Genomic DNA, 23,231 nt, shown 5'->3' with positions numbered 1-23,231 from the left:
TTTCCATCTATGGAAACATGAGCAATAGAAAACAATGTTCTTACACAAAACATCCCATTGAGAAAGAAGGGTTGGACCAATGCCTACTCCTGCATTTGAGGCCAGGAGTGCTGCCAATGATTCCCCGTAACAGTAAAATTCCACTACAAGTGTTTGACCTTAATGTCTTCTCCACACTAAATGAAACAACCCTGGGCATTGGGAAAATGTGTGAGTGCGTGTGCACATGCCACATTGTACATTCTTTCCCTGGTTTAGTTTCATTTTCAAACCTTTGGTCTGTCATTTAAAACATCTCATTCTTCTCTCCTTCTTTCTTCTCCAAATCTGGCCAGATGACAAAGATTCCTCTCTAGGGCTCTCTACAGTTCTCGTATCTGCTGGTTTCTTTTTATTGGCCTCCAGAGAGAGGAGAGACGTGTTCGACCCTAAATCACTGACCTTTCAATCTGGTGACAGGTTTTACCCTGGCATCTCAGCCAGATAACCTGTCACATCCTTATACCTGCACCTCACCACTGAAGCAGACACTGCTGTGAGGTCGCTGCTCAAATTTTGTTTCTTCTTTCAAATGACCAATCATGGGGACATATCCATCTCTAAATAAAGAACACCACCTGTTATTTCTAATGGACCTTCAACTTCCTGGGGCCCTGTGGTTAAGCCACATTATTTGTCTTTATTTTAGTGATGTCAACTGACCCTTAGTCACTGTGAAAGGGCTCTTGTAGCATAAATAAACAGCTGCCCTACCCAGTTTCATAACACTGGTTCCATTAGACATCAGTTCACGTAGTTTACAATTTATCAATATGAACTGTAGCCATAATCTGGGGAATTGTAAAGAGATCACATGAGCTGTCAATCTCATTTGTTTAAGCCAAATGTTGTTAAGTGGTTCTTCTGTGGCAGCCTTGAGCAGCATTTTCTAGCAATCCTGATGTGAACACTCAGCAGGATTAAGGATACAGGGAGTATCCGAGTCTAGGAGAGCCTCAGCAACACTCTCTCTGGAATCAGGAAGAGTGGAGAGAGAATTTTCACTTTCAATGGTCTCTACTCCCTCTATTTCTTGCCAATACCGAAAAAGAGAAATTTCAGTGCAACATCTAACTTCCAAAGGGCAGCATGGCCTTTCATTGCAGTACAAGCATGAATCAAGTTTTCTTAATTTTGCAAAACCTAATTACTTTGGGGGGTCTTTTTTCATTGGTTTTTAAATGAAAACTACATATGCTTTACTGGACTACTGCATTTTGTATAAATAAAAGACCATACTTTCAAAGACATTTGCCATGGAGAGTCTCACTACCAGATTTGCACACCAGTCTCACTTGGACATAAGATGGATTTAATGCACAGGTGAGGGTTCCTCATATTGTTACCTTTATGTGAATTTGACACCCAACTTGAAAAGAATACCACGAACCTTTTGTTAAAGCTCTTTTGAAATTGCACTAATGCAGCGAAATTCCAAACAAACATTGGCCCATAAGTCTGCTATTTAAAATGTAGACAGAAACGTCAAAAGACCTTTTTCATGTGTATGCGATTGCTTTTATAAACACATTTTAAGTTGGAATAAGGGGCTCCGAGTTCATTAGGTTGGAGGCTGTCCTCGCTGTTGTAGGCTGTAGAAGTGAGCCTCCTTCAAGATCTGATTGATGTGGCAGTAAGGACCTTGGGACAGCACATTTTCCTCATGGAAGAGCTGAGGTGTGTTCAAGTTGTGTTCAGCAGTGATGTCGTTTAAGCTGCTTTCTGGTCCACCTGCTCTATCTGGGCTATGAATGCTGCTGATATACCTTTCCGTAACACTGCTTGAAGACTGCAAGGAGAAAGGCAGAAATAGGTTCAATATTATAGCACAGTCACAGTTTTCATATTCAGCTTGGAGAATTGCAGCATCAATGTCTATACAAAGCTTCATGGATTAGAAAGTACAGTCCCTTAAGGTAGTAGTTTCCACCCTCACATCAACCCTAGACATGAAGCTGGGATTAACAACCCCCATTTTACAGGTGAGGAAACAGATCCCTGATTTGCCCAAAGTCCCATAGCTAGTGAGCATCAGGGTGAGGATTCACACGCAGGCCTTCTCATTCCAAATCCTTCTGTATATCCTCAGTTCCAGCTGTACCATTCATCCCAAACATCAGAGAAGTACATTCTCCTCCTCCTAGGACAAGCACCAATTGACTGGAGTTACACTTGTAATTCCAGCAGCTGTAGAGGTTGAGGCTGGAGCACGGCGAGTTCAAAGCTGGCCTCAGCGAAAGCGAGGCACTAAGCAACTCAGTGAGACCCTGTCTCTAAATAAAATGCAAAATAGGGCTGGGGACGTGGCTCAGTGGCTGAGTGCCCCTCAGTTCAATCCCCGGTACACTCCCCCCAAGAAAAGCAAAATCATGGCCATAAAAAGTAAGGCAGACTGTGGGTATATGTTAAGATTCAGGACATAAATTGTTGGATACATATATTCATTCACATTCATGCCTCCACTTATGTATGCAAATATGTAATGATGTGTACATATCTCCTGATGGCGAATATATGAGCTTCTCCTTTTTCAAGAAAAGATTCCACATGTGTGCTGACAGGCAGTGGACATAGTTTTTTAAATGAAATTTAGGTTTACAGTTGGCCTTTGTGATGCTCAGCATTCATTGATCTTCTAACTGTGGACTTGGTCCTGTTTGCCTGTCTCTTTGCTCTTAAGATTGTCTTTCATAGCTGAGTGTCGCTGCACATGCCTGTAATACCAGCTCCATGGGAGGCTGATGCAGGGGGCTCAGACGTTTAGAGCTAGCCTCAGCAACTAAGCGAGTGAGGCTCCTAGCAACTGAATGAGACACTGTCTCAAAATTAAAAAATGGAAAGGACTGTGGATATGGCGCACTGGTTAAGTGTCCTGGGTTCAACTACAAAAAGAAAAATAAAGAAATATTGTTGTACATTGAAATAATATCACTCAGAGTCTTTTGTCACCTCACAGAAGCTACTCGGGGATCCTGAACACAATCATATTCAATAATTTCTTGCCAAGCCAATGTTAGGATTCCCAAAGGAGGAGTTCATGGTAAGGCCCAACTGCATTATGATATTCAACAATGTAGGTGTATTTCTCACAAGGCCATCTTAACAGTAATAAGTTTTATACCAAGAATCTCCATGAGCCATAGGTCATTTAGAGCTACTCAAGTTATACACTAAATAACTCCGAAGATTTGATGGGCAACCTATGTTGCTCTTTATGCAATTAGATTCCTATGCTATCCCTTCCCATGAAAGGGATAAGAAGCATAAATGAGGCCACAGGTGAAAGCTGTCAGTGAGAGCTATCAAATAGACATATGGACTAGATGTCAAAACAATTCCAAAAGCACATTAACTGATTATTTTCCTAGTCCTGAAAGTAAAAATCTGGAACCCCATTGGCACAACGTGGCTTAATTATAAATTTTCAAAAATTAAGTAAGCTAATGTATTAAATGACCCACCACATACATTTGGGTTCCACTCAGTTGGATTTTGGCCTTGCTTTTCCTTTCAAGTACTGTCTGAAAAATAAGAACTAGAAATCATTTCCAATGAATTCAGGTTTTCTTTTTGTTACTGAGGATTGAACTCAGTGGTGCTTAACCACTGAGCCACATTCCTAACCCATTTTTACATTTAGTTTAAAGATAGGGTCTCGCAGAGTTGCTAAGAGCCTCTCTAAGTTGCTGAGGCTGACTCTGAACTCGCGGTCCTCTTGCCTCAGCCTTCTGAGCCACTGGAATTACAGGCGTGTGCTACTGTGCCTGGCGTCAGTTTTTATCTCACATTACAAACACATCCACTGCACAGTGTCATTATGTCATGAGGGTTACACTATGATGAGAAAGGAGAATAATACACTAAAATTCGTAGGGAGAATGGAATTCTTTAAAATGATTGGGAAGAAAAACTGGAGTTATCCAATATCTGTGTGATTTCAACAGTTTTGTGTAGTCAATGAACTACAACTGTTCATTGACACATATTGTAACAGCAGCAGTTTATTGCTTCTGGGGTTGGAACCCAGGGCTTTGCACACGCTAGGCAAATGTTCCACCACTGAGCTACATTCCCAACCCACATCAGCATTTTAATAACTGAAAATCAGAATCAACTCAAGGTTTATAAAAAGCACAGTAGTTAAACAGTACTGCAAGTATCATACAATAAATCGTCAGAGCCTTTCAAAATGATGATGCAGTTGCATTTTCCTGATATAAAAAGATGTCTCTAACATCATTTGGGAAGATGGAAATCAGTGCATGTACTTTTTCTTGTGCCTGTACAACCTGTGTGCTGGTTGGTCATGGTGGCTCACACCTGTAATTCCAAAAGCTCAGGAAGCTGAGGCAGAAGGATCACAAGTTCAAAGCCAGCCTTAGCAACATAGTGAGATGCTGTCTCAAATTTTTAAAAAATGAAAATAAAAAGGTACTGGGGATGTGGCTCAGTGGCCCGAGTTCATGCCACAGAACAACAACAACAACAAAAATCTGCTGAATGTACAAATATGAAAAACAGCAACACAGGCAAAGAATTCAAATAGTTTTTAGTTTTATTTTTGGGTCTCTTCACATTCCAATGCATGTGCAACAAATCTATTACTTTTGTAAAGAATAAGATTTTATTTGTAAGTAAACCACAGTATGCTACTATAACACCAAGGAAAACGTGCTTTAGAATTCAGTCACTTCTGATGTCCATGCCAAGAGTTCAAATGGACCATGATGCTATAAATGAGATTTTGGGGTAGAAGGTTTATTCTTTAAACTACAAAGGAACATCTAAAGGTTCATATATAATAACATTGTCTAGTCCAACAATGCAGTTTATGTAATACATGTAGCCCATATTATATAATCTGGGCTTTGTTGCACTTTACCTTTGCGAATGTCCTTCCTGAGAGATAACCAGCTGTATGACTTCTTTCACTCTCAAATCCATTGGGAGGAAATGTTTGCACATTAATGGTATATGGTTTTAACTGTCTCAACATCTGCTCTTGTACAGAAGCTTTAAATCAACCTTACTAAGCTTGATTTTAAAAAAGAAAGCATTTTTTAACCAGGGGATGAATGAGATGTTAAAGGCTTCATGATGGAGAAAGACTCATAAAATAGGAATCCTTTTCATCCTTTTCCTGAATGCTCACAGAAACTTCTCATTAGAATGCCTACCCTACGGGACAGCTAAAAAGCTCACTGCTTTTCTTTTTTATTTTTAAATACACAGTTAGTGCTAATCTCTGTGCAAGGCAAATACAGTACAGAAGTTCTCACAAATTCATGTATGCGGCAAAATACTATCACATCCGTGAAGGTTCTCAACAGGGACAGCTCACCAAGCAAATTCACAAAGGCACATGACAGAAATCCTGGGGCCAAGTTGTGTGTCCAAAGTCGGAACTTAAGGTGGTTTGGGTCCATAATGAAATCTCCATGTTTACCCCATAAGCAAAGTTGCTTTGAGGCCAGCAGAGATTTGCCATACTCCATTTGGGGATGGGAACAGAATCACCTGTGGGGCTTTTTGTCAGTTTGACTCACAGTTACGTGCCAGGGCCCCACTTGTGAGAGCCTCTTCTGAGAGACTCTTGAGTAGGTACAATGTGTTCTGATTCCCAGCCAGTGTCTGAACAGGCACTTGCATGTCTAACTGTGTGCAAGGACACACTCTGCTAGGGCTGCATAGGGATTCAACAGATAGCTCCTGAGTCAATAAAGGAGAATGCTTAGAAAATGACAGCACTGTGTCTATTTCCAATGAGGGGAATGCAGGAAAGAATGCTGACTGGGGAAAGGGAAGATTTCTTAATATGAAAGGCACCTGAACTAGGCCTTGCAGGGTGGAGAGGCTATTCATAGGCAGAGTGTGACAAATGGGGAGAACAAGAAGACCACAAGCAGAGTGAAGATTCTTTGAGGAGACAGCGTTGGTAACATGTTGTGTCCAGTGCCTCCCAGAAAAGAGAGACTGTGAGAAAACATATGCAAGAGAAGATAGGGCTAGTTCATCAGGGTCCTCGGATGCCATGCTAAGAAGTCTGCTGGGACAGCTACTTGAGGTTCAGCGACAAGCTTAGGTCTACATTGAAAAGAGAGTGAAGTAAGAGGAAGTGAATGCAGATTGCAGCTCGGAACAAAGGTGAGAGGAAAGACACAGTAATCAACAGAAAATTAAGAAAGACACAAGGTTAGCTTGAAAGTGGAGTGAGCACCTTGGCAGGCTAGTGGGACAAACAGTGTGATCAACTGAAGCAATAAGCAAGAATATTGATTACAGAATATCTTCATAAAACAGAACAGGTGTTCATGTGCACATTTATGATACATTATGATACATAATGCTTCCTAATTGTAAAAGCAGGTGAATCCAGGATTTTACTTTCTTGCAGGCCCTGGCTCTCCTCTCAACTCCATTTCCCCATACCTCAGAGCTATTCATTTGTGTGAACCCCAACAGAAACACAAAATCCACTCAGTGTATACTGCATCCCTGAAAGTGTAATATGAGTTTAATTCAAAGGCATGTGCAGAAAGTAGATTAGCTGACACCAATAATCCCAACCAAATCCATTAGAACACTCAAAGTATGTGCTACCAACGTTCCAACACAGTTAAACTGACAGGCCCCTGCTCCCTAATACCGCTGAAACTGTGGAATCCTAGGAAGCCTGAGGTTCCAAATTAGTTAGGCTGTTGAATTACATCACTCTCCAAATCAGCAAGGCAATGATATCCATGCCTTAACCTCTCTGCACTGAAGGACTAAGTTACCTATGCTTTCATTAGTTTACTTTCTCTCATACAAATTTGGACCAGATATTGAATTCCAAGTAGCTTTCCAGACCAATAACGTGCATTTGTCGACTGAACTAAAGTTCCATCCACCAAAAGGCTCCAAGAGCACTTCTTTCTCTTGGAATGCATGCAGCCAAATGTGATGAGAATGAACCCAAACTACTAAGAATCCAAGAGGAAAAGGATTTTCAAAAATCCATCAAATATTGATGTGGCTGCATCACTGTAGTATGCTGATTTGAAGTCCTTTGGGTATAGGCCAAGGAGTGGGATAGCCGGGTCGAATGGTGGTTCCATTCCAAGTTTTCTAAGGAATCCCCAAATATTCCCATTGTCCTCTCTATTTATACTACCTCAAATAATGACCTGACAAGGAGAGAGATCCTCCCAGTTGTGAAAAACCAAGGATTCCTAGATCTCTCATTTTATGTGTGTGTAGGGCCCTGTTTTCATTTTTCTCTCATTTGTGCTGCTTCTTTGGAATTCCCACATCAGGGCCCCAAATCCTTTTCTGTGTCAGCAGGAGAAAAACATTTTTGGTGGAGCTGTTTTCAGCATGTCACTGGTTTTCATATCTACATACTTTCTCACCTCAATGTTTTCTACCACTCACTAGTCAGAAAAACAATATGAAGTCAATGTTCCCGGAAAGTATGACACAAATATACAGAAACATTTGGGTCTTCATGTTTGTACTACTTGAAATCTTATACTGGTTTGCACTACTTGAAATCTTCTTGCACTACTTGAAATACTGATCTCCCTGGGGACATATTTATAGGAAAAATGGTGCTGTAAGTTTGAAGGTGTGAACATTAAAAATAAAGTGGAATGCTCATACACATGCAACTATATGTAATAAGTACATCAGCCAAGAGAACAAATCACATGACATATCATTTTACCCATCCAAGTGTCTGCCCAGGATCTGCAAATATCCCTATCTGTGTCCAAGGCCCAGGAGGACATGGATTTATAATCCTTTCATCTCTTGCTCATGAAAGCTAAAAGCAAGCAATACTTGGTCATAAACTAACAGGATTCATTCAGATAGCCTTTAAAATTCTCTTTTCATACTGTACTGGTAAGCTACACCTCAACTGAAAGAAAACCTTGCTAATGAACACAAGTCATTAATATTAAGTCTCTCGAAATTAAAATTCAAACTCTTCAATTCCAGCACTATTCAAGTTTTGCAAAATCACTAAAAGCACCCCTCAACTGCATTTTCCATGTTTCCATGGAGAAATCAAGAGTTGCCTTCTACTTCATAAGATATGATTATGTGCTTGGAAATACTTTTTCCATCTAAAATTAAGGGCAGTAAAATTATTATTTCTCGCTTGTATGAGTGGGAAAAATGTCTCGGGCTTCATTCCTACTGATTGTGTTTGGCAAAATCTGGCTTTCCGGTGCATCCTTCTGTAGGATACTGATAACCGTGCTGAAGATCTGGGGCTCTGAAGCCTCTGCGATTGAGGTAGAATATTTTTAAATGCCCTCTTGGAATAATATTCTTTTCATTGCAGATTTCAAACTGAATCATCCAGTGTAGGCACTGAATTAAATAGAGGCTATCTGACCGTAATTCCTACCTCTTTGTCTCGAGAATCCTGAAAGAGGTTTCTCTTAGTCCTTTTGGAATGGGAGCAGTGGTGGTTGTCTTCTTGGTTGCCATCTCTTTTCCTTTTCCTGCAAGGAGATTGCAAAGTGTGAGGGAAATTTGCTGCTCTTTTGAACACCTGAATTGTAAGCCTGTGCCAATACATATTTTGGAGATCTTGTTTGAGAAATTATGTCAGCATCTGCTGCTCAAATAGATTTACAGTTGTAGGTTCATCCCCAGGCACACAGAGGAAAAACACAAAACAGGACCTCTACGTTTAGCTGTAAGTTTAGTTTCCCTAGACGAGCTTCAGAAGTCATTGATGCTTATGAATGGATACACAACAAGTTTTATGACCATGTTTTCAAAATTTACCTAAACACATTCATTGTCTTCAGTCCCTGAAATTACAATTCCAGGTTATGTGATTTTAACCCCCTCCATATGATAACTCTTAAGACGTGTAGCTTCCAGTGACTATTTGCTGTTAAAACCCTTATCAAGTGGTATAGAGACACTGAAGGGACATTCCTTGTGTCCTGTTAGAATACTCCTGTTGCTATACCAGCGACTATTATGACATAGTGCGTACTTCAATTGAGTAGTTACCATGAGATTGTGGCTAATGACATCTTTAAAACATTCATCTTTCAAAATGTTTTTAATGATTGAGAAAATTACATCTTTAGACTAAAGTCTGCTCTCAGTAAGCAATCAGTTTGTAGTGTTTAAATCATATTTCTGGTGAACACCCTGTACCTGACCATACATTCTGTCCTCCCATGTATTTAGACATTTCTTTTTACTGTTTCTTTCTCCTGAGTCTGGCTGAGACCACTCATTTTTATACCTTCTGTACTTTTCAATCTATCTCTCATCTGTGGGAGACTATATACTGACCAGGTAAACCCTTGGTTTCAAGTTTTTTTAGAAATTAAACTCATTTCTTATGTCTTTTCTTTTTAAAAAATAGTGTATAATAGGAAATATAGGAGTTCCTGTGCTTGGATCTGCCTCCCTGTGCCATCCACTCACTAAGCCTGACTTCTTGTCTTGATTAGGAAAGACCAAGACCAGAGTAGCAAAGTGACTCAGATAGCAGAAATAAGAAAGTGGTAGAACTGAGACTGGAAGGAAAGTTCTCTTTAGCCCTGACCCAAGGACCTCCGTGTGAGCCTTCAGGATGTGAAAAATGGTAAGAGACTGCATGACCAAATCAAACCATCCCTTTATGGTAAAAAGTTTCCAGTGTAAATGGATTCAGATTATTTGTCTACAGTGTTATTTCCAAGGATTTTTTTTTAAATAGTACACATGGGACTTTTTTCCCTCACCAGATAGTTAAGGTACGCCAAAGGCTGTTTGGGCATTTTAACTACACTTGGGAAGTGAACGTCCTTTGCAGTCAGAGCATATTTGCTTCACAAATACTGTGTGCTATCAAATGACCATGTTCTTAATTCCAATAGCGTATCCATAATTTAGCTCCTAAGTTCATATTTACTGTATTCTTCATATCCAAAGCTCCTCATTACATGACACAAGTTAATGCAGCAGGCCAGGTTTACTAGCTTTTTACTACTGTACTAAATAATGTTAGGATGCCTTCCAGAATCTCAGTTTTATGAATTAACTTGATCCATGGCAGGATTCTTGTGGAAAGACCTGCAATATTGACAGCTGATCAAAATATAGAGCAACAATAAAAAATCTACCATATCTACAAAGGGAATTAAATGCTACATCTTTTTTATTTAATCCTCAGTGAGATTATTATGGAATGAAGGAAGACCTGTGAACCTGGAAAGACTCAAACTTTGTCCTGAGTCTTCTACCAGCTACCTAAATGGCCTTCACTAAGTCAAATGAACCAGCTAAAATCAGTAGATTTTTAATGACATATGCAGATGCTGACTACAAAATGCTAAATGAGAAAAAATCATGTACAAATTCATTGATATATTATTTTCCAGTGTTATTAAACCATATGTCTGTATAGATGTGTATACATGTGTTACAGGGCACTAGCCATGCTTCAAAGCTGAGGCAGTTGCTGGGGCCCCCTCTTCACTAGTTCTTCAAGTTCAGGCCAGAAAGATTTCAGATGTGTCTCTCAGAGTAGTAGTCATGAGTTTATTAGAAGAGATAGGAAAGGTGGGGGACACTCTCAAGGGAGAGAATGGGTCTTCTCATAGAGAAGGATAGTGTACCCTCTGGCCCTCTAGTTTTATTGGGACATTTCCAGAGAGTCATACCCACATCCATCTTCTGACTTTTGACTGACACACAGGAACTTCATGGACCACCTCCAAGATAGAATGATGTGGTGCTCACAGATTTGGAGTTTTAAAGGAATTGAGTTCCTGCCTCAATTTACTGCACTCTTAATTGGGTTTTTACCCTTTGAATAACCCGCAGTAAGGTTACTTTGTGAGGGTCTTGATATTTTGGTTGCCAGAGTGATTGGGGATTATGATAGTTTTGATGATGAGAGGGTCTAGGCCATCTGGTAGAGTGTGACATAATCTTAGAGCAATAGTTTTTCTGAATGGGATATAATTATGGTCGGGGGAGGTTTTGACATATCAGGCTCCCACCTTCCAAGTACTTGCCTGTCAGATAAGGTAATCTGGTTTTCAGTTACACTTCTATGTCCTTTCCCTTCTTACCCATTCGTGGCTGACTAGCTTCTTAACATATACATATATGTATATGCATATAAATGTATTTAACTGCATATATGTGTATATACATGATAGGACATATATATTATTTTCTTTCACAAGGTTTGTTGAACACCCACTTAACTAGGTACTCTCCCAGATGCCTGGGACAAAAGAGTGAACCAAACATACAAAACAGCTCCTGCCCTCACAGGGCTGTCTGATGATGGTTGTTTTTGGATAATAATATTTTGAGTATTTGAATGTTTTGGACTCATTTTTACTGAAACTCTCAACATTTTACAATAGGTTGCATTTTTAAAAAAAACAAAAAGTGACTAATAATATGAAAATGATTTTTAAAAATGTAAAACTGTGTTTATAAAGTGGAATGTTGAAATCACGATGCAATATTAATGTTATTTGTCTTAAATACACCTTTGTGAATGAAAAACCTCTAAACAAATTTATCAGAAGATATTATTAATGATCATGATAAGCCATGGAACAAGGTTAGCTTTCTTTAACACTTTATCCATCTAACAAATTTTCTACAGTAAGATTGACTCCAATAAAGGATGAAAAATATATTGATAAAGGTCCATAAAACCCCAGGACGACTTGGAGAGAGAAGACCATTCAGAGAAAGAGAAATACAATCAAGACAGTCCCTCAGGAGAACTGCTAATTTGACAATCAAAAGAATTTTGTTTCCAGATGGTCAGTTTTCCTGAAGAACCACAGCAGAAGCTGCAACCACTGCTTCAGGTTCTGTCTGGCTCAGACAGCGGAAAAACCAGTCTGTTCACCAGAGTCTCTGTGGCGTTTTTTCAAGTGCGAAGGGAGGGGGGGAGAGGAGCTCAAGGCTAGTGCGCGACGCAGCACTGCCATCTCCAGGCCGGTGAGACACATTACCACCAACTCTGAAGAAAAAACCCACCTATTCCGCTCTTTATCTTCGGAGAACTCGGAGTCGTTGGCTGGAGAAGCCAAGCGAGACCAAAGTATGGTCCAGTACCGCCAGAAGTGGGTCAGGCAACCTGACCCCAGAGTGGAAGCCATCTCTAGTTCCACTCTTGGAACCATAGCAACAGCATCAAAGAAAAAGACGCAGCTCAAAGGCGGTTGGGGGGCGGGGACGGGAGGGAGAAGCTGGTCTAGGATTGGCGGGTTCTGGGCCTGCGCGTAGGAACGCAGTGAGGTCCTTGCCAGTCTCCTGCTTGGTGTTGGCCTTCACTTTTCCTTCCTAGTGCTGACTGTTAAAGGAGGGACTGGTGATGTTTTGATCCTGCTGCCAGACTGCGCTAGCCATACCTGTATCTTCTGTCTTTTCTACTTTACTAGCACCAACTCATCTCATGATATTCTCTGCTACTTCCTTGATAAAACAAATCCAGATAGAACTCTTACTGCTTCCCAACAACACTGGATCTGCATTTGTAATCTCTGGAGGAAGTGACCTGATCTTATTTGAGGTCAAGCCCTTCACCTGAATCCTGTGCATTTCCACCTTCTTAAGGGATGGACTTTTGAAGTTATAATTTTCTCCTTTGCTATCATATTCTCTATCTGTATTGGATTATCCCATCATCTGTAAAATCAGCAGTTTGGTGTTTAGGAATTTATCTTTTTGGAGTCCATCTTGGTTCCTGCTGTGTTGTAAGACCCCCAAGGGATTACATTGGAGCAGGGTGGGTGGGGGGGGAGCTACCATAAAGAAGGAATAGGGGCTACATGACCCTATAGCCTGAGGCGTGGAACAGATAACTCTAGATAGGGATGGAGTATGAGACCCAGATTCAGAGGGCTTTGCAGATACCAGCAGAGATGGGCTTGAGGCTTAATCAGCCAGGTAGCACCCGTTTTATTTGTGGAGGCTCCCCATTTTTAACCCATTTCCAACATATTTTCCTTTAATTCACTAAATATTTATTTCTTAAATTTGTTGGGTGTATTTATAATAGTTACATTAATTTCTCTATCTTTTAAACATCTACTCTCACACAGAGTCAAATTCTAGTAACTACTTTGAAAGATGAACCTTATAGATACCTTGTTATAGCAATTCCATTTTAGTGTTTTTTCTTGATGTTGGGTTTTTCAGTTTCATTTTAGATTGCAATTATTGTGGTACTGACTACTCAAATTAAGAAAACAGACCCTTTTACAATATAGACAACATTATTTCTGTTTAACCTTTTTAAAAAATTAATTACTTTTAATTGATTAGTAGAAACAGTGTATATTTGTGGTTGTATACCTTATGTTTTGATACATGCGTAACTTTTTAAAAATTTTTTAAATTTGTTTTAATTAGTTATACATGACAGTAGAATGTACTTTGATACATCATATATAATGGAGCATAATTTCTCATTTTCCTGGTTATACATCATGTAGAATCCCACTGGTCATACAGTTATATACGCACATAGGGTAATAATGTCTCATTCATTCTACTATCCTTCCTATCCCCAAAACCCCTCCCCTCCCTTCACTCACTTCTACCTAATCTAAAGTAATTCTATTCTTCCCTACTTGTCCCACCCCAGCATTGTGAATTAGCATCCCCATATCAGAAAAAACGTTTGACTTTTGGTTTTTTGGGATTGGCTTATTTTGCTCAGCATGATATTCTCCAGCTCCATTCATTTACTGGCAAATGCCATCATTTCATTCTTCAAGAATATATATATATATATATATATATGTATATATATATATATATATATATATATATATATCTTTTTTATCCATTCATCTGTTGAAGGGCATCTAGGTTGGTTCCATAGTTTAGCTATTGTGAATTGAGCTGCTATAAACATTGATGTGGCTGCATCTTAAGTCCTATGGACTTAAGAAGTGGGATAGCTGGGTCAAATGGTGGTTCTATTTCAAGTTTCTTTTCAACTCTTTTTTTATTCTGGAATCCTGGAATTTTACCTTTATCTTTCTATTTTCTTTCATCAGCCAATGATTTGAGTAGAGTACGTGTTTAGATATGTCAGGGCTGATAAAATACAGGAAGGTCAATCAAATTTAAATTTCAGATGATTTTTTTAGTGGGTCTTAAATTTAAATTTAATTGAACATCGTATGTCTTCTTTGCTAAGTCTGGTGGCCTTACTGGCTCACCATCCAAGCTGTATGAAGAGTGAGGAATACATTCAAAGGTGACAATTTCATAAGTCTTTCCAGACTTTCATTTATTCCTGGCTCACTGGAATATTCATGTCCCCCATACATAAGTAGTTTAGCAATCAGAATGTAAGGTGCAGAGAGTTGAACAATTGTTACTGACTGCCCTTTGATCACTCCACTTCCATACTCCCCCTGTAAAACTTCTAACCAGCCTGCCAACATTCCCATACCTAGTTCACTGCCTCCACATAGTAAAGCTGTGGATTTCTACCATCTGAGCTGGAGAATGGGCATGAAAACAATTCTCTTTTAAAAGGCCACAAACCCACATTTTTACGCAACACAGTAGCAGATTTTCCTAAGAAACACTTCTCAAGTTATTGTCTGTCAGTGCCATGAAATGATTATTTTCAATGAGTTTGTCCAATTTTCCACTTTTGTACTGTAGAAATGTATTGTCCAAACTCTTCATACTACTATTACTGGAAGAAGAATCTCACAAGGTCTATTTTTAAAGATATAGAGAAAGCCATACTAAATGAGTCAACAAATGCTACTTGAGTACCTACAATGTGCTTGTCATTTTACTGAATGTCAGGGGTACACAAGAATGATGCATCATGGTCACTGTCTTCAAGGGACCTATAGGCAAGCTGGTAATTAGTCTATAATGACACCATATATTTTGTATTTTGCTTGAAACTACGTAGATTGAATAGAGAAGATTTTTAGTCACTTATTAATGAAGATGGTTTTTATATGGTTAAAGGCTGGCATATGCTCACCTAAGTATTTTTGGGTACTGAAAACTGTGATTGCCTCTGTGTGTGGTGGCAAAGCAAATATATCAGTCAAAGTTCTGGCCATGCAACATACTCACAACTCAATGAAAGTTTGTCTAGTATCTGATATCAAAAAAGTCTCACATTTGACACTTATGTAGATAGAAATCTAGATTACTATTTATTTCTATCAGGATCACTACAAAAGGTGAATAAATTAAGTCAGTAAGCATAGAGTGATACCCACCATGTTTCAAGGAGTGTTCTGGAAATGGCAAATGAAATAGGAATGACTCATAGTCCTTGGCATCTGGTATCTCACAATCAAGAGGGGAGATGGACACAGAAACAAAAAAGCAGTGGAAGTGCAAAGGAAAGACATTACAGAAAGGGGACCCTGTGATAAACACACACACAAAAGTTGTCATAGATGCAGGAGAAAAAGTAAGCACTCTTGTTTTGAATGTAAAAGGACTCACCTGGACTCATCAAGTCTCATCATTAGCCATCAGAAAAAGAAATTATATCTGCAATGAGATAACCCTACACAGTTATTAGATTGACCAAAATTTTTTTAAAAAATAGTAGCAATACCAAGTATTGGTGAAGATGAAGAAAGTCTGGATCACTCTTCAATTTTTCACAGGAATATAAAGTGATACAGCCACTCGGCAATGCAGTTTGGCAGTTTTTTATAAACTGAACTTAATATGTGATTGACATAGTTCTTAGAAATTTCATTCTTGATCATTTACACTGAAGAAATGAAAAAATTATCTTTACACAAAAACCTATATACAATTGTTCATAGCAGCATTACTTGTAGTAGCCAAAATCTAGAAAAAAATAGCTATACTTGAATAGAACTATTCAACAATTTTTGATATAACCATACCACAGAATACTAGTCAGCAATAAAAATGAACAAACTATTAACACATAAACAACTTGTATCAAGTTAATATTAGCCTTATCAAATGAGTTGGGAAATTTTTCTTCGTCTTTTAAATCTTTGAATAAGATTGTGTAGATTAGTGTTGATTGTTCTTTAATTGGTTCATCAAGTTTTTCAATTTGACCATATGGATCTGGAAGTATCTTTCTGGAATATTTCAAATTAAAAAATTGAATTTCTTTAATACTTTTAGTGCTATCTTGATATCTATTTAATCTTGTTTGTGTTTAGGTAGTTTTAAAAATTTTTAAATTTATTTTTAGTTATACATGACAGTAGAATGTATCTTGACATATTATATATACATGGAGTATAACTTGTCGCTGGCTCTTTGCGGTTCCAAAATCCGTGGATATTTGTCACCGCCTGCAGCAACAACTTGCACGGGTCTTATGGGTGGTGGACTGGAAACTGAGGCACTTCTATTTTTCTCTTTGGTGCACTGCTTTCTTGCTTGTTTATAGAGGATAGAGGAAATGAGGTTTACTTGCTTTGAGAGGAGAGAGAGAGAGACCCCGCTTATCAGAGAGAGAGACTTTGCTTAAGAGAGAAACTTTGAAAGAAAGACAGGCTTTTCTCCGTTCTGCGATCTACCTTCCGCTGCTGCCCCTATTCGCTGCTGTGTTCTTTCTTCTGGCTTTTCTGCTAATGGCTGCTGTTGCGTATGTCCCTACTAGTTACTGCCGTGTGTTTTCCCCTCTGGCTGCTGCCACGCGTCTAGCTGCTTTTTTGCTAATGGCTGCTATGGCGTGTCTTCTCCTCTGGCTACTGCTTTTCTTCTAATGGCTGCTGTCCGTGTTTTTCCCTCTGGCTGCTTCTAAAGGCTGCTGTGTCTCTGTCTCGCTCTGCCTACACTTATATCACCTCCAGGAGGCGGAGAGCAGGGCCACGCCTCTTACGCAAAGATTAGGCGAGATGCTCCGAGCAGGCAATTAGTGCTCGAGAACACATGCGCATACATTGTGTGCCTGGACGAGAAAATCACCTGAGTGTGCTTATGTCAGTTAACCTCCTCTCTGCCAATGTGATCAGGCGCCATCCCGGCGCTGCCAACATGGCACAGCCCCCAACAATAACTTCCCATTTTTATGGTTGTACATGATGTGGAGTTACACTGGTCGAGTATTCATATGTGAACATAGGAAAGTTATGTCCACATCATTCTACTGTCTTTCCCATTCACATCTCCCCTCCCTTCTTCTGCCTCCACCTTGTCCAATCTGGTGACCCCACCCCACCCCACCTGTTGTGAGTTAGCATCCGCATATCAGGAAGAACATTTGGCCTTTGGTTTTTTGGAATTGGCTTATTTCACTTAGCATGATAGTCTCCAGTTCCATCCATTTACCAGCGAATTCCGTAATTTAATTCTTCTTTATGGCTGAGTTTTATTCCATTGTGGATATGTACCACATTTTCTTTATCCATTCATCTGTTGAAGGGCACCTAGGTTGGTTCCATAGCTTAGCTATTATGAATTGAGCTGCTATAAACATTGATGTGACTGAGTCACTATAGTATGCTGATTTTAAGTCTTTTAGGTATATGCCAAGTAGTAGTATAATTAGGTCAAATGGTGGTTGATTTTAGGTAGTTTTTCTTTTCTATAAATGGACACTTTTCTTCTAAGATGTTAAATTTGTGAACATGCAATTGTTCTTAATATTTCATTATTATGCTTTTTAATTTTTGTATTTTAAACTTTTTAATTTTTGCTGCAAGGAAAAAAGATTGCATAAAATCCTATCTGTTCTAGAAATGTAAGTGGCCTTTCTAGCACATAACATTTCAAATATCAAAGTATGTGATAAACATACAAGTAAAGAGAAGGTACTGCAACTCCTGTGTACAATACAGTATTTTAAATCATAAAATAAGCTCCATAAAGTACAACTGGCAAGTGATTCCCAGTGCACTCACATGGTATATCAATACTCTCACCTGAACAACCCAATTTCAGCTTAAAAGTACTGTAGTCCAAAATTACCCAGATCAAATAAAATATATTCAATCAAAATAATTTCCTTCACTTGAACTTTTTTCTTCCTAAATTAAAGCTTTTGCCTACCCCTTGCTACCTCTTTCCCCATAACTCCCACCTCTAAAAGTTTCAAAATGTACATTGGTGCTACAAATATAAATGCTACTTATGAAGCATTAAATTAAACTTCCTTTTTCTTCAAGTTCTTTCTTTTGCCTAGCAATATGTTAGGCTTCTGAACCAAGACCAAATATTTAAGTTCCTCCGCTGCATAGCAACTTTATTGCATACACTAAAAAAAATCTATCATTTCTGCTTTATACTGAGGAATGGGAAAACAAAACCCCCAACTTTTAAACCTATGACTATACAGGGGTAGTTGTTTATTGTTGTTGAATACAGTGATCACCAAAAATACACCCAATCTTCCAGATAACCTCAGTGCACTTTAGGAAATAAAAAAATTACCTGGAAGCAATCTAGTATATAGATTTGCTTAATTTTTTTTAAACAGCAGCATTAAACTTAGTGACATGACACTGACATGATTAATACCATCTTAACACACTCAGAATTAAATCCTTCACATTATAAACAAGCATAGAGTTAAATAGTTATGAAAGTGACTTTGCTACAAAAGACAGGTTAGGTAACAAATACCTACCTTTTTTAGAAACCCATAGCTTCTGTTCAGATTGCAATAAACCACACACGTTTTAAACACAACATAACACTAACAGTTGAAAGAAGAAATCTTCACTCAAGTAGTGTCTTTGAGCAGGACATGGTGGTAGATGATGAAAACTGCCTGTCAACTTTCATCACAAACACAAGCACACAGAGAATGACATTCACACCAGTGTGTTCACTTTGTGTCTCTCTGAAGCAACAGACTAGAAGAGTACGATGGAATGAAAGAGTTGTTTTCTTTTTCTTTTTTTTTTAAGAAAAAGTTTTCTGTCCATAGGCCGTATTTTTTCAGCTTCATACTGTTTGACTTCTTCCTTTTGCTTCCACTTATGTTCATGTTTATTTGGACAATTAGCACTGTATATATGTATTTGTGTTATGCTATATATTACACATATAGATACTATGTTTGGAATTTAATTTCTCCTGTAAGATTAAGGTGAAATATTTTACTTTCCCTTTATATGCAGAATGGTTTACAGAAATGTGGGCAAGTACACTTCCAGCTATTTCTGCTGCAGGCCAGGGAAAGGGTGAGGGTGCCAGAAAAGTGTAGTTTAGGGTGACAGTGAGAAAAGCTGGGGAAGAAGCAAAGTTTCTTTTTTTTTCAAAACCATATGACTGTCACCAGCATTGTAAAAAAAAGGGTCAAATACACAGTTTTAAAGATTCAGTAAACCTTGTACACAGCAAGTAATCAGAGTTAAGAAAAAAGCACACATCAATACTTTCCTTTTGATAGTTTGAAGTTTAAGTGACAAGTATCATACATACAAACCTGTTATTGAATCAGGAGACCAGAGATTCAGAAGCATTGCATTCTTTCTTGTTTTGGACATTGGTACAAGAGAAATAAAAACTCCCAACTGCATAGAAATCTAGGAAATGTATGGACAAAGAAACAAACAAAATACGTTTCTTTTCTCCCCTCCATACCCCATGACTCCCCATACTTGAGTGTATTAAATAGGGAAGTTTTACTTGTTTCAGTCTGCAGAATCCATTGTATCATTATAATGGGGGAGGGAAGGTGCATATCTGTCTGTATGTGCAAGCTGATTGGCCTCCATGGACAACTGCTTACAGTCATGTGCATAGTGTCCACTTACACCACAATTGTAACATGAGATATTCCCATTCTTCTTGGGTCTGAACCACTGGTATTGGCAAATATGTTAGGTGTTGGAAATATGGGCTAGAATCTCCTAAATCCTGCCATTTGTTGCATGCTGTGGTGGGTGTGGTTCCTCATGACTGTGTCATACACCAGTCCATTTGTATATGGAGTCTGAGGCAGAAAAAAAGGAAGTTGGTTTCCATTGCTAGGAAGTTCTTGGTTGAGATAGCCACCATTAAAAATGGATGGGGGAATGAAGAAAGACAGGACTTGGTTCACTGGATTGGGATAATAGTAACTATTTAGCCAAAGGTTTCCATTGGTCCCACAGCTGCACCTTTGTCCTCAAGAATCACAAGGACCCAAGCCCATCTGCTATGATGGCACTATTGTACCATTAATGTTAGTGTTCACCTTAGCATGGATGTAGGATGTACTCTCACTCTGCACAGTAATATATTTCAAAGTAGGGCTGGAGTTTGTGGAAGGGCCTGGGCTGTGAGTTAGAACCTCAGGAGGAACAGTGAACTGGGTCTGGCTGATGCCTGCTCTTGCTGACTGGGCAGAAGTGACTGCTGTGTTGAGCACATTGGATTTTGGGGTAGGTAACACACTATCAGCAAGGGGAGAGCCTGGTAAGGTATAGGAAGCTTATGGCTGTGCAGCGGAGAGACCTTCACATCGGTAGGCTGAGGGATTGTCCCTGTGTTTCCCCCAATTTAAGGCACCATTTGATTTCGTCCTACCACTTGGGATGCAAATTTTGTGATGGGGTCTGTAGTAGCCACAGGAGATCCTGGAAAACTATCTGGATTATGAACAGGAATAAAGGCAGTGTTTGGTGATCTGATGCTCAGATTTCCAGTGGTTTTTGTGGACTATTAACTGGGTGACTCTCAGAAGATCCCTGCAGTGGTGGCAATTTTAGCCTCTGAAATGTTAGGTGCAAAGCAGGAGTACTACTGTGTGAAATGAAGGTTGATGGAATAGGTAAAGGGGAAGCCAATGATTCAAGGTGTTTTTCTCCAGGAGAAGCTGTTGGCCCTAGATTCCACGGGGGTTGAAACTGTGAACTCCCTTATTGCAGAAATAGCAACAGGACTAGGAGCAAGCATCCCTATTTTTTTGCCATCTACAGATTTGGGTGGAGGGATGACAACTTTAGAATTCTGGGCTACTTGTGCATACCATAGTGTAAAGTTAGCATAAAAGGAATATGTGGATACTTAGGTGAGTTCAAGGGATCAATTTGAAATTCTGGTATATATTATTACCTTTCTTGTGATTTCTTTTTCTTCTTTTTCTAGTTTCTTGAGGTAGAAACAGATTATTTGAGAGCTTTCTTTTTTCTAATGTAAGCATTTAATTTCATAAATTTCCCTTTCATCATTGCTTTGGCTATATCCAACACATTTTGATGTGTTATATTTTTATTTTCATTCTGTTTCTTCAATGTTTTATTTCCTTTGACATATCCTCCTTGAGCCATGGGTTATTTACAAATTTCTCACTTGGTTCTCTTATGGTCAAAGAACATGATATCAAAATTTTTGTTGTTTTTGTACTGGGAATTGAACCCAGAACCTTGTGCATGCTAGTCAAGCACTCTGGCACCGAGTTACATTCCTAGTCCATGTTATTTATTTCTTTTGAAACAGTATTTGTAAGTTGCCTGAATTGGCCTCAAACATTTGATCTTCCTGTCTCAGCCTCTTGAGTAGCTGAGATTACATGTGTGTACCACCATACCCAGTATAATACCAATTATTTTCAAAGGTTTGTTTTTTAGCCCAGTATATGTATGAGTCCATGTTAGTGAATCTTCCATGAGTGAACAACAAAAAAAAGTTGTTTTCTATTATTGACTGGGATGTTCTATATATGTTTATTAGACTGGGATATTCTATACATGGCAATTAGATCTTGTTTGTTGATTGTGATTTTCAGAGTTTCAATATCTTTTCCTGATGTTCTATTTAGTAGTTTTATCAGTTGATCAGAGGGGTTTGCTGAATCCTCTAATTATAATTGTGGATTTGTCTAATTCTCCACTGAGGACTTCACTTCCCTGTCTTTCTGGTATAGGGTAGTACTATGCGATTCTGAAGGGCTAAGGGTTAGTTTGCTAATGTCCTGGATAAGTATTAGCATTTTCCAAGATAGTGGATTTTACCCTTTAGAGTTTGCAGAAATACACTTTTTTTTGGGGGGTGGGGTACCAGGTATTGAACTCAGGGGCAGTCAGCCACTGAGCCACATCCCCAGTCCTATTTTGTATTTTATTTAGAGATAGGTTCTTATTGAGTTGCTTAGCACCTTGCTTTTGCTGAGACTGGCTTTGAACTCACCATCCTTCTGCCTCAGCCTCCTGAGCCACTGGGATTACAGGCATGTGCCACTGCTCCCAGATAGAAATATACTCTTATCCTATAGATTTATAGAAGTAATGACATTCCCATCCATTCTTTATCTTGTAAGGAGGAGATTCTTCTTTCTCCTTCAATGCAATAAGTTGCCATGCAATTGAGGGTTTTCTGCTCCAAGTTTCCCACGAATGTGCCTTATTCCAAGAGAATGCTAACCTTTCCCATTGCCTGTCTTGTTGGATCTTCTTATCTTTGTACTGCTGTTGAAGCAGCCTTTCTGGTAGGGGAGTGAAATAATAATTTGTTCCTAGACTAGGGTTGAAGTCATTATGGTTCATCTTTTGCATTTTGGAAAATTATGTTTGGGAGTTTGATGTAACCTCTAAAATATTTCTATACTTGGAGTCAGGAAGGAATAAATATTAAACTCTTTATGGTGAATCCATGGAGGTAGTCTAAGTTTGAAGCTCTCTGTGGATCTTTAGGGCTAGCCAGGAAATCAAAGCTCTAAATTTTCAAATTGCTTGAATTGATAACAATTTAACAACTGTCTTATAAAATTGGTAGTTTTTAATGGATCTACGCATAAACTGGCATGATTTGGATCTAGGACACCCCTGAGTGCGAGCAAACTAAAGGCAATTTTCAGGAGTCCTGGCATATTCCTCTCCTCACTAATATGTAATTCACACAGGCAAGAGTTAACAGCTTTTCCTGGATCATAAGTAAGCAGTTTGCATCCTCACATTTCCCATACTGGGGAGAATAAGAGGAGTTAGAGTTGGGTTCCATGACCCTATCATCTCAAAATATATGGCATACTAGGTGCCATGATAAAGTCCATGACCAGAGCTCAAAATTTGTCTATGACCCCTCACACTTCATACCTCTTAAATAGGTATCATGAAACTAGGTTACTGAAAACAATAGTAATTTCCCTAAGGTCACATGTTTTGTAAGGCTTAGAGCTGTGATATTACTTCAAATCCAATTTTCCTGAAAGCCAGAGCTCTTACCATCTGTGCAATGAGGACTTTTGTAGAACAGGTAGGAAGTACTATAAATCGGAATATTCTCTTGACTGGTCTGTG

General features: G+C 38.9%; 1 protein-coding gene across 1 annotated transcript; it reads right to left on the bottom strand.

The window, feature by feature from the left end:
- Nucleotides 1–1,600: 1,600 nt before the first annotated feature.
- On the bottom strand, nt 1,601–12,172 carry VCF2 (VCP nuclear cofactor family member 2; the record flags this gene model as incomplete). Its single annotated transcript, XM_079123578.1, has 3 exons — nt 12,049–12,172; nt 8,435–8,531; nt 1,601–1,828 (listed from the first exon to the last, which is right to left on the bottom strand). Exons 1-3 carry the CDS (start codon nt 12,168–12,170, stop codon nt 1,601–1,603), a joined length of 447 nt encoding a protein of 148 aa, XP_078979704.1. The 5' UTR covers nt 12,171–12,172.
- Between the last annotated feature and the right edge of the window lie 11,059 nt (nt 12,173–23,231).

Source organism: Sciurus vulgaris, assembly GCF_902686455.1.
Source record: "Sciurus vulgaris genome assembly, chromosome: X".
Taxonomy (NCBI): domain Eukaryota; kingdom Metazoa; phylum Chordata; class Mammalia; order Rodentia; family Sciuridae; genus Sciurus; species Sciurus vulgaris.
The sequence above is the reverse complement of the archived record's forward strand: the minus strand, read 5'-3'. Positions and strand labels throughout refer to the sequence as shown.